This window comes from Protomyctophum parallelum (assembly GCF_964188405.1).
Source record: "Protomyctophum parallelum genome assembly, chromosome: 6".
In the NCBI taxonomy this organism is placed as follows: Eukaryota; Metazoa; Chordata; class Actinopteri; order Myctophiformes; family Myctophidae; genus Protomyctophum; species Protomyctophum parallelum.
This window is the reverse complement of record NC_139701.1, coordinates 44,079,645-44,092,518: the sequence shown is the minus strand read 5'-3', so window position 1 is coordinate 44,092,518 and position 12,874 is coordinate 44,079,645. Positions and strand designations below refer to the sequence as shown.

At 44.2% G+C, this 12,874-nt stretch overlaps 1 protein-coding gene across 1 annotated transcript in view; it reads left to right on the top strand.

Moving 5' to 3' along the window:
• Nucleotides 1–12,874, top strand: part of map1sa (microtubule-associated protein 1Sa) — a gene marked incomplete at its 5' end in the record, with an annotated part of 59,805 nt that overhangs the window by 43,550 nt on the left and 3,381 nt on the right. Inside the window, 5 exons of the mRNA XM_083766773.1 lie at nt 1,179–1,577; nt 4,349–4,594; nt 7,027–7,294; nt 7,775–7,939; nt 10,878–11,098. Coding sequence (XP_083622899.1) covers nt 1,179–1,577; nt 4,349–4,594; nt 7,027–7,294; nt 7,775–7,939; nt 10,878–11,098 — 1,299 coding nt within the window. The remainder of the gene's footprint in view (nt 1–1,178; nt 1,578–4,348; nt 4,595–7,026; nt 7,295–7,774; nt 7,940–10,877; nt 11,099–12,874) is intronic.

The following is a 12,874-nucleotide window of genomic DNA, read 5'->3' as shown; positions in this document are numbered from 1 at the left end:
ACCCCCAGGTGTGTTGTATGTGTCTATGGAGTTAACATTACTCTAATAGACCCCCAGGTATTTTTAATATGTCTACAGAGTTAGTGCAGCCGCGCCCGGCAGCCGGCGAAAACTAGAGCTCTCAACAGGCCCGAAAATTAAGGCCCACCCCATATCAAACCCTGTACACTCAAGAATGTCCCCGCTACCACCACTAGATCTCCATATATGGAGCCGACCTGTTCTGACATTCCATGTTGATCTGACCCCCAACCCCTGGCTGTGTAGAGTCTGGACCCTGCTGATGCATGGCTGGCTGTGTGGAGTCTGGACCCTGCTGATGCATGGTTGGCTGTGTGGAGTCTGGACCCTGCTAATGCATGGTTGGCTGTGTGGAGTCTGGACCCTGCTAATATTAGCATGGTTGGCTGTGTGGAGTCTGGACCCTGCTGATGCATGGTTGGCTGTGTGGAGTCTGGACCCTGCTAATATTAGCATGGTTGGCTGTGTGGAGTATGGACCCTGCTGATGCATGGTTGGCTGTGTGGAGTCTGGACCCTGCTAATATTAGCATGGTTGGCTGTGTGGAGTCTGGACCCTGCTGATGCATGGTTGGCTGTGTGGAGTCTGGACCCTGCTAATATTAGCATGGTTGGCTGTGTGGAGTCTGGACCCTGCTGATGCATGGTTGGCTGTGTGGAGTCTGGACCCTGCTAATATTAGCATGGTTGGCTGTGTGGAGTCTGGACCCTGCTAATGCATGGTTGGCTGCGGGAGTGCAGCGTTGACAGACAACCCCTTCAGTCATTCAGTGTAACAAAAAAGATGACGTCCTCTCCAGTCACCAACAAGCTGCTTGCAGCTATATTTTATACTTTTTATTATTTAGTATGTTGTTTGTTCGCTTGCTTTGCCAGTTCCCACCTTATGTTGTGTGGGAGTTCATACTGCCGAGACCTTACTGGATAACTGCTAGCTTACATAATGTCTTGATGCTAGGACTGAAGTCTAGCACTTATTAGCCTGCGGACACCCATTTGAAGATATATGCCAGGGACCCCTCCCATAAAAGAAGATTCGTATGGCTCTAGCGGTGATTCTCAACCCGTTTAATGTCAAGGACTCCCAGTTTGACCTGCATTCGTCTACAGACCCGTATGTAACTACAAGCGGTGTTCTTAATCGTCATGTCTGTTCAGGTGGGTTCTCCTCTCTCCACGGAGGTCGAAGATTCGCAGTCGGCGGTGTCCTTCGAGCTGGTCCCACCTCCCGAGCAATTGCAGACCAACGGACACACCGGGGGCGACTCGACGACCACGACAGACTCCAACCTGGGAGAGAGTTTACCCTTAAACTCCGCCCCCGACAGCGTGCGTCCGCCAGGAGACGGCTCGGAGGACCAGGCGATGCTCCTTCGAGCCGGGTTGCAGGTCCTGCACCTGGACGTGCCTCACGACGTCGATTTGTGTCTGGTGTCACCCTGCGAGTTCCAGCACCCGAAGTCACCCGACGCCAATCAGCTACAAGCCCTGGAGTCATTGGGCCTAGAGTGCAATGCTAGCCTTCAAGACGTATCTGGAGATAGCGACTGCTCGCAGGTATAATTACATCATCTACAACTCTACGGCTGCATTCACACATATAAAACACAGGTATTGTGTCTGTACAATTTACAATGTAGGCTTTCATCAGACGCTCTTAATCCAGAGGGATTTACACATGGTCATGAAAAATCATACGTAAGCTAAGAACCTAACAGTGGAATACTGTATGTATACAAAACTATGCGTAATTGCGTATACACACTATAGAGTGCAATGTCTACATAAAATGCCAAGTTACATAAGTTGAGCCTTTGCATACGCCTGTGAGGTGGTCGAGGCTGGTGTCTTGTCCGTGATTAATGGATGCTTCGATTAATTTCCAATGGAAGTCACTGGACAAGCTTGTTTTGCGGCTCCCAAATTGACACTAATCAGCCCACAGGCTAAAAAGATATGCCAGTGACTCCCATAAGAGAAGATCTTTATGGCTCTAGCAGTGATTCTCAACACGTTTAATTTCAAGGATCACCAGTTTGAAAGCAATAAGGTACACCTGCACACTGTGTATCTGCTCGGCACAAGAGTAGTGTCTTATTTAATGAAGCAACGTTTCGGTCATTCCGGACCTTCCTCAGGCATAACACATCATTTTAACAGAGTTACTTATATACAAACATTTGAAAAATAATCAACCAATCACAATAGTCTAATTAGAGGAAGAGCTTACAGGTACAGCTTGTGATGATCCTCAATTTGCTGACATCATTTAAAGGCACAAGGACCCCAAATAACCCCAAGTACATACTTTCAGTTACATTCTAAAAATCACACCAGTGTGAACCAAGTGGTGCAACTCCCATCTATTGGTTCTCTGTATCGTTCCAATTTGTATCATTCCAATTTCTTCTCTGTATCATTCCAATTTCTTCTCTGTATCGTTTGCGTCCAGCAGGTGGCAGCCATGTCACATACTTCTCTCGTTCCAATTTCACGCATGCGCACACCACTCCTGCTCACACAGGTGCACACACACACAAACACGTACAGGGCATTGCATGCTGGATGTAGAAGTGGTTGCACCACTTAAAAATCATTATACGCGAAAAGAATACATTAGGAAATCAACATAGTCAACAATAAGAGACACTAGGTCCTGCTCTCATGACATACAGACAATGAGAGTGGAATAATACATAGAATATATATATATATATATATATATATATATATATATATATATATATATATACATACACAAACCAAATTCACTCAACGAGTCAAGACGTTCTGAATTAAAGTGCTTATATATTTGACGTATTAGTAAATGGCGTTGGGGGGGGGGGGGGGTTGTAGAGCCAAATAAGGCCCTTAAGGGTGATGAGACACTCAACAAACTTATAACAGGACGTTTGGTAACAGTTCATCATTGAGCCCCTTTGGGTTAAGGGTTTGAAGGGTATGGATCCAATATGTTTCACGTTGTTTGAGTAACAGGTCATGGTTACCGCATTCATTCATTTAAAATGGACAGCAATAGGGTAATCACGGTCGTTTCTCCGAATGGAGCTCTTATGTTCACTAATTTGTTGCTTGAGCTGTCTAGTGGTTTTGCCCACATAGGCCAATCCACATGAGCAACGGATCATATAGACCATGTGTGGAAATACAAGTGATTATACTCTGAATTTTGAACTTCTTGCCTGTATGTGGATGAGTGAAAAAAGCAGCCTTAAAAGTATTGCTGTTCTGAGCACAATTGCCACAGGGATAGTTTCCCTTGGTCAAGGGGACGTCAGGGGTCTGTATTTGAGTGACCCTGGGAGAATGAAAGTCTCAAGTTTTTCCCTCGCCTGGATGATAATAAGGGGGGTGTTTGAATAGAGGTGCCAATAGAGCGTCATGACAACAAACCAAAAAAATGGGCCGAACAAATAATTAGAAAGAAGAAAAAAAACGGCAGGTTACAACCCTTTTGTGTTATTTTTCTTCTTTGTAAATATTTGTTTGGTCCAAAATATTGTTTGTTGTCATGAGTTGTCACATCTCGAGTTGACTTTGTCCGCGGCGTAACCGTCTTTAAACCGCCATTGTATCTCTAACTGAGAGATTCCCATAATTTAGCGGGGACCCCCTGGAACTCCCTCAAGGACCCCTGTGGGTCCCGGGACCCCACTTTGGGAACCACTGAACTAAACGATATTATTACAAAATGTATGTTTTGGTTGAATTAAATTACATAGCGGTTATTCACTTCCTGATTCTCCGTTTTCCGAGAGAAACGCCGTTCAAAATAAGACTCAGCCGTGGCTAATCTGCGAGTAGGACAGATTCAGCCACCAGATGGCGGAGAATGAGTCTAAAGGCAAGCGGAAATGGAAATTCTTCTCAAATTATTTGCGTCAATTAACCCATTTTGGGCGGGAAACCCTTCGGTGTTTAAAACATTGTTATAAATTAGCTATTGAAGAATAGCAGATCTACAAACTCATAGCGCGCCACCGAGTGGCTCGCTACGAGCTTGTAGGTCTGCTATTTTTGAAAAAACGTGAAAATGTGCCTGAAATCTTTGAATATATATATTGTTACAGAGCGAGTTTTTAACTCAAATCTTTGCTACTGGGAGGGTCCCTGGAACAACATATCTTTAGATGGGGGTCGGCGGCCAATGTCATATATATTTGGGGGTCCTTGACATGAATATGTTTGAGAACCACTGACATAGAAACGTGGGTTTTTCAGAAAACTGTCAGGATTTAGAAGACATTTTTTTAAATTTCGACGTCGGGCCTAAATGGGTTAAAATACCACCGTCCCGACGTCCTCAGGAGCCGTCCCGACCGCACCACCTCGATCCCTGCAGCGACGATGGCGACCGCCACTCGCCCCAGGGCCAGGAGGAAACCCCGCCCACGTCGTCGGCAAGCCAATCGATGCCGAGTGCCACAGACTCTGAGGACGTCCCCGCCAATACGACGGAGGAGGAGTGTCCGTCCGTCACGCTGGGCAGCCAATCGGAGGACTCCGAGGAGGAGGAGTCCAGCGGTGGCGAGTTCCCCCTCCACCCCGACCACGTAAGCCCGTCACAATCATTACATCATCGCCTGATCGCAATATTTTCTAAATCTTCTAAATCTTTAGTTTTCTGAAATCCCTATGTTTCTATGTCCGTGGTGCTCAACCTTTTTCACAACAACGACCCCCATAATTATCTGTATTTGGCTGCGGACCCCCACCTGAAATTATGTAGACTTCCAGAAGCAAAGATTTTAGTTAAAACGTTCACTTATTTGAGATAACATCTTTCAACTAGAAAAAGTGCCCTTCTGGGCACAGGTCTCCACCAGGAGGATAGGAATGTTTAGGAGTAATATAAACATGTTTTTTGTTTGTTTGTTCCAATCTTTGCCAATCAGGATGGAATATGGGAAATGGTGCAGATCCGTGTTGATCGCACGCATGCACAATCCACCTGTTGGTGGCGCTATAACAGGCCAATGTGAAATGGGTGGGCTATATTCCTCAGCCTAGTAGGAAAGTGCGTGAAAGATTTCACGTCAAATTGCACTCTGCGTTCATGATTTGAGGCTTTTTGTTCAAAACAGGCCAATCCTGCAAAATTTGAAAGCCAATGTTAGCCAATTAGGATGGAATATGAAATATCAGACACATCCGTCTTGAGCACATGACTATGGAGATACTGTGTAACGATTTGCGGGATTTTTGGACAAAATCCGGAGGAGTAATATCCAAAAATGTGTTTTACAAAAGTCGGCCTCCTGGTGGCGCTCTAAAAGCCAGATGTGAACTAGAGAGACTGTGTACCAATTTGCGCGATGTTTGGACAAAATCTGTAGGTGTACTGTGCAAAAACTTGTTTTGCACAAAGCGGCCTCCTGGTGGCGCTATAACAGGCCGTTCTGGAAATTTTGGGGCAGAGGTTCATCGTTGGCATCCAGGGAGTGTGTGTGCAAAATTTGGCATCGACCGGGTTAACGGTGCCGGAGATTAGCTGCTCACGGACACACGGACGGACGGACGGACGGACGGACGGACGGACGGAGTGCAAAACATACTCTCCCCCCATGCCTTCGGCCTGGTGGAGACAAAAATAGCATAAATAGCAGATCTACAACACATGTGACGATTGTGACGTATTGTAAGCTTGTAGTACATTTTGTCATTTTTTTGGAAAGAGAAAAATATATAAAAAGTTATTAAATGTTACATTTCTTTGTATATTTAAGTTATTTGTCATGTCACAGAGAGAAAGAGAGAAGTGTGTGTGTGTGTGTACGGGTGTGCGTGTGTGCGTCAATTTAACAAAGGTGCAGACGATCAGAAATCAGCAGAGAGCGATCGACGTTTGCGCTACTCTATGCCAAATTGAAGTGGACTTTTTTTTCCTCCCTGGAAATAAAAACATCTGGGTTTCCGAGGCTACTCCCCCCCACCCCCCATCTCTCTCCCCATTTCCTGTCAGCCTACTGTATACCTATCCATCTATAAAATACAATTGTAACAATCGCCCTTTATATCTAATTATTAACTAAGTTATTTATATAGAGATGCAGCAAAAGTGTATTGTCAAACAAACGGTGTTCAATTAAACCAATGCACGTGGTAAAGTGCGTCTGTCCCTGTCGCTCTCCCTATAACATAAAATAAATAAACAGGCAGACAAACTTCTCTTCGGCTGCAGATACTAAGTTTAAACTTTTACTTTAATTAATTAAACTATGTCTGGCGCCCGGAGCTCCTCTCTCCTGTGTAGGCCTACAGTACCTCTAATTGCCGTTTTCCCCATAGAGTATTAAAAGGATAGAGACTGAACTGGCGCGAAGCTCCGCCCCTTCCACTATTCATGTCAGTGGAAGTTGCTCAGTGGCGTTTTGAAGCACCCGGAAGGCTCCCGGAAGGACCGTCTATTTCCGCATTATTTCGCTGATCAGCATTTGGGCACCAAATTTTGGTGCCCAAATGCGGAAGTGCAGCTGGGCTTTAACATTGAGCGCTCGGTTGCACGGGGTTTCCTCGTCAAGAATCCACGGGTCCGCCTGCAGTCCTTCCTCTTACCACTAGGGCCCAGCACTTCAACATTGGAGTGCCTAGCTGGCCCCTTGGTTTTCCCCCCTGTTCCCTGTGTGTCACTTCCTCCATATGAAACCTTGTGTGTGGGTGGTGACATCAGTCTCTGACAGCTGTCAATCACCCCTGTACGAGGCCCAAATTACCCTTCTTGTGAATAGGAGATAATACTATTTGATAAATAGTCAGCATCACATGTTACATTTCACTTCATAAAAATTATAACACGTATAGGGAAAATAAAGCACAATGAAATGTGCTTCGTCACAAAATAAATAAAGGTTAAAGCTACAAATAAATATCTTAAAAAAAAAGAAAAATACAAATTGTAATGTTCCAATGTTCAATGCAAAAAAAAAAAATGTAATCATTTGTTGTGTGACAATTAATCGTCCGCTTAAATTTGTAACGCCGACAGCCCTACCGCCACGACGCCACTCCCCACTTCTCACTCCAGGGGGCGCCATCGTCCAACATGATGGACCCGCCTCCCGCGCCCATGAAGGACCTCCCGCCGCTGCCCCCGCAGCCCGGCGCCTGTATGGCCGACCCAGAACTTAACCCCGCCCCCACGGAGGGCGTGGACTCGGGGAAGAATACCAAGATGGCCGACCCTAACCCCGCCTCAGGGAACAATACCAAGACCGGAGCCAACGCTGCTTCTGCTGCGAAGAGCAAGAAAGCAGGTATAAATGGTAAATGGTGCGCTTGCATAGCCTTTACATAGATTGTGCATTACGTTCACCCATTCACATACACATTCACACCCCAATAACGGCGGAAATTCTGCAAGGCACCAATCTGCACATCGTGAGCGATTAAGGGTTCAGCGTCGACACTAACTCTGGGGGTGCCCACGGGGATTGAACTGGTGTGATTTTGATTAGTAGTAGTATTAACTATTATTGTGTAATTGCCCTAACCACACCAAAGGGTCAAGAAAGACGGTTTTAGCGTTGTCTCTGCGGTGTGATATGTCTTGTTGCACGTTGACCCACGTTGACCCTAGTGATTCAACGCATGGAATTCAGTGGCCCAAACCACACCAAAGGTTTTAGCGTTAACTCCTTGCAACCGTTTTGGACCCAAGGAGTTTGCATGGTGACCCTTTGGTGTGGTTAGGGCTTAAGGTGTGGGTATTAACTATAGTATACTACTGTCTCTAGGTGTGGTCAGTCAGAAGGCGACTGGCACACTGACGTCCAACCAGAAGCTCCAGAAGGTCCAGAGCCGTGGCGTGAAGAGCTGCTCCAGTCTGGACACCAGGCCAGCATCCAGAACCTCTGCTTCTGCTTCCAGACCAGGGTCCTCCAAACCACCACCGAGCTCAGGTTGGGGAACTCATAGCTCCGGTCCATAGCGTCAGAAGGACTTCTCCTAACACTATGGTAGTCCCGCCCCCTCGAGAGACCCGGAAAAGAAATCCCTGTTCTTTTTCCTCATAGACTTTTCAGAAAGTATTTATTTAAAGACGTTTACGCCGCGGACAAAGCCAACTCTTGTCGTGACAAATCATGACAATAAGCACAATGTTTTTGGCCAAACAAAGAATTGGAAAGATATTATAAAGGGCGATTGTTACAGGTGGTGGCCCATACGGGGATCTAGGGTTGTGCATTTAGTTACACTTTTTTTTTTTTTTTTTCTTCTTTGTAATTATTTGTTTGGTCCAAAATATATTAGTTTGTTGTCATGATTTGTCACGACTCGAGTTGGCTTCGTACGACGCTTAAAAGGTCTATAAATAAAAACTTTTTGAAATGTCTATGGGGAAAATGCATTGGGATTCATTTCCTGGGCCTGGCGTCGTCATGAAAGGGGGCGGGACTGCGACGCTCTATAGCTCCGGTCCATAGTGTCAGAAGGGCTTCTCCTTAACTCTGGTACTTATAGGGGCCATCCAGACGAGGACGTATTTTGAGTTACGTGGGCAAGTATTTAGCTGATCTGCCCTTTTTGCCACACAGAGACGGCGTTTTGGGGGACTTGGGGCCGATTCATACTCCTATTTTAGAGCCGAATAAAAGTCGGTTCGGCGCTGTAGAGCCTACAATGTGACGTCATTTGAGGTTCGGGGGGGCAGGTACCGTGCTAAAGTCGGCTCTTCGGTGATACTGACAATTTCTGACGAGCCGAAATCATTTCGGCACTACAGCGCACACAATTTTCGGCCATTTAGTGCCGGAAGTGCATCAAAATAGAAGCTCCGGGGTGCCATAGTTGTCTGATCGCTTTTACTCTGAAAGCCATGTACCGGAAACACTTTCCTAAAAAAGTTGACTTCACAAAGTGACCTCACATCCCCGATCATCTTAATTTATTTTTTTACGCTCCAAAAAGCGTTCATATTTTGCGGGAGAGACGGATGAGGAGCAGAAATGAAGCGCCAGCATATCGATCCATTCATCACCACGGAGAGCGCCCTGGATTAAGAGATACGAGACATTCTTTCCGCCGCGCTAACATGGGAGTCAATGACAAGCTAATAGTTGCACAGAGCGTTAGTGTACGGAAAGCGAAAAGCGAAATGCCAAAAAAAAAAATAGGAAAAATTCTGAATATTCTTATCTCGCCCCGTGTCACTAGGACGTCGCTAGGACGTCCACAGATGTCGTAGGCACTCATTTTTCGGAATCCTTATGACGGCCTCATGCGTCGTATGAACCGTGTTTATAGCAAATGCCGCCTAATTTGCTGAAACGGTGATGTCATAATCCCCTCACCCCCTCCAAACTAACCAGTGTTAATGGTTTATTTCACCATAACCACTTACATATAAGTATCACAGCTATTTTATATTTGCACATAATGTCTATAAATCTCTTCTCCAAAAATAGCCGATCTGCAGCCCACATGCATGAGCTTGTAGTGCTTTAGTGCTGGTCCATAGCAATGGAAGGGCTTCTCTTAACGCTATGTTACTTATAGCCAGTGTTGTTTTTGGCAGCAAAGTTAGTTTAGTCTAAACTAAATTTAGTTTAGTCATAGTCTTTGGATTGAAATTTAATTTAGTTTGTCACATTTTAGTCACCTGGAATGTTTTAGTGCTAGTCTAGTTTTAGTCGACTAAATGTCATAAGATTTTAGTCGACTAAATATGCAGTTCATTTAGTCGACTAAAATGTATTTTGGTGGGCCTTGATGCCGTTTTGAGCTTGTAGATCTGCTATTTTCAGCATGCAACAAAGTGTAAAATAACTTATACTGGATCTCTTGTCCACTAGTCCCTTCCTAACATTTTATTCTAGTTTCTATCTGTTGACGAAATTGGCAATACATTTGGCTTAGTTTTAGTCATCATAGCTTCGCTTTCATTTAGTTTCCATTTAGTTTCCGTCAGTGGAAAAAGGTAGTCGACGGACATTTTGTTTCAGTCGACAAAAACAACACTGCTTATAGCTCTATAGCAATCGAAGGGCTTCTCCTTAACAATTACAATTTAGGCATTTAGCAGACACTCTTAATCCAGAGCGATTTACATTAAGCAAGAACAAAAAGCATGGCAATACATCACATATATAAAAAGTATTTATCATGAAACATGTGTAAGCTAAGAACGGAACAGTGGAATATCTATATAATGAAACTATAATATATATTATACTGTGCTATACATATGTACTATGAAGTGCTATGACTACATATAATGCAATTCTAGTGCCGTCTACATAACATGCTATAGTAACATAGCTAGTCTGTATAAAATGCTAAGGGCCATGATGGAGTCTGAAAAGGTGGGTTTTCAGACTAAGTGCTATGTTACTTTAGTGCTATGTACATAAGTGCTATGTTACGTTAGAAGGACTTCTAGGTTAGAAGGTTCTAACTAGGGCTGTCCCGATCCGATCACGTGATCGGAAATTGGGGCCAATCCCGTCATTTTCAAATGATGATCGGAATCGGATCCGGAGCAAAAGAAAAAACGTTATCGGGACATCCCTAGTATCAATATTATATCCATATCATGATATTAGACTGGATATCGTCTGTGATTTATGACGTGATATGGAATAAGCGTGTTCTATGAAAATATACATTTTTAATCGGTGAAAAAACTGTATCAGCAGATACTCAAAATCGAATGATTGAAATCAGATCGGGAACAAAAAAAAAACCTTGATCGTCCCGATAGCGGGGTTTTTTTGTGTGTTTGTTTTTGCTGCCGATCCGATTCCGATCATTTGAAAATGACGCAATCGGCCCCTAACAACCCTAGTTCTAACCTCTCTCTTGTTTGTCTCCTCCTCCTACTCGGCCTGGACCAATCAGGTACCACCAGGTCTTCTTCTAGCTCCTCCCCCACCACGGTGTACGTGGACCTGGCCTACCTGCCGTCTGGCCCCGCCCTCTGCACGGTGGAGGCGGAGCTCTTCAGGCGCCTGCGCTCGTCGCACTATGTGCTCAGCGGAGACGATCACCACAAGATGGCGCTGGTGAGACGTGTCCTGGACGCTCTGCTGGAGGGGAAGAGCTGCTGGCCCGACATACAGGTTACTATAATAATTATAATAATATTCCATTCAGGACGGGAACCCCTTTTAGTGTTTTAAAGGGATTGTGACATAAAAAAAAAGGTTTTGGAATTGTTCTTGTTTTTTTTAGGTTTTCTAATCTCAATTGCACCCAAAAAACATGAACTTTTAACATTCAGTAGATTTTTTGTGATCTGGGGTTTTCTGGCTCAAACAGGTGCTCTGATTTGCCGGCAGTAAGTGACATCACTTACTGCAAATCACATATATGTCAATGGGATTTGCCAGCAGATGTCACTGTTTCACTGTGTTGCCTGTTTTCATTGTAGCTCAAAAGGCCCAAAAAACCCCAAAGAAAACTTCAGACCACAGAAAATCCACTGAATGTTCAAAGTTCAGGTTTCTTGGGTGTAATTGAGGTCATAAAACCTAAAAGAAAAAAGAAAAATAAATGAAAATGAATGTCATAAAACCTTTAAGCATTATGTTATACTTTAGCTATTGAAAAATAGCTAATTTTGAAAAATCGAGAAAATGTGGTGCAAATCATTGAATATATATTCTTTCAAAGCGAAGGTTTTTAACTCAAATCTTTGCTTCTGTGTGTGTGTGTGTGTGTGTGTGTGTGGGGGGGGGGGTCTCTAGAACAACATCTTTTTAGATCGGGTTCAGTGTCCAATTATAGATATTTTTGGGGGTCCTTGACATGAAAATGTTTGAGAACCACTGGCATAGAAACATGGGGTTTTTCATAAAACTGTCAGGATTTAGAAGGCATTTGGAGAATCGTCCTCAGGTGGTCAATAATAACACCATATCTACACAAGGGGTGTGAGCGAGCGAACGATGAAATGTCATTCAAATACATGTTTTGTCAATGTGACTGTCCTGACGTACCGCGAGCGACAATGCACCGTGCTTTCACGTTGCGACGCATTGTGAGCTTGTAGATCGGCTATTTTCAGCAAGTGTAAAATCTGTCATTTCGACGGCATCAAGGCCCGCCAAAATACATTTTAGTCGACTAAATCAACTGTACTAAAATCTCATGATGTTTAGTCAACTAAAACTAGACTAACACTAGAACATTCCAGGTGACTAAAATATGACTTAAACTAAATGAAGTTTCATTCCAAAGACTATGACTAAACTAAAATAGAAATTTGCTGCCAAAAACAACACTGCTCTGAATGCTGCAGCAACGTGAAGCCTTATTGGCTTTGAGTCATGTATTGCAGAGATAAAGTTTGACCCACTAGTTTGGAAGACATGATGCAGCGGTGGGGGTCTGAGGGGGGCCAGATAAACTCCCCAATGTATCCCATAATGCTTTGTTCTGAAATGGGGGACATGATGTTGGAGCTTTGCTTGACAGCACTCGGATCAATTACCTCTCTAGGCCGCTTCAGGACTTCCCTGTATTCACATCTCCAATAAATACTGCTTGCACACATGTTTACTTCTAACTTTGACACAGGTTATAGTACTGCTTTCTCCATTATTTCCATATGTAAATGATTCAAGGGTCAGGGGTGGGAGAAGGGCAGCAAGCTAACTGTACCTGTATGTGTATGTCCTGTGCATTTGTACTGTATGTTGCACCTATGTGTCTTAAGTACTGTGTACTTGCACTAAAATTAAATTTGTCGCACAGGTGCGACTACAGGATTTGACCATTGATAAAGACAAGTCTCTGTCTACAGCAAGTGCACATTCTATAGTCGCGGTTCTATACCTACATTTATATTTCTGAACGGCGGTGTCATTCGCCAAAAAGAGAAGAGCTACAAGCTA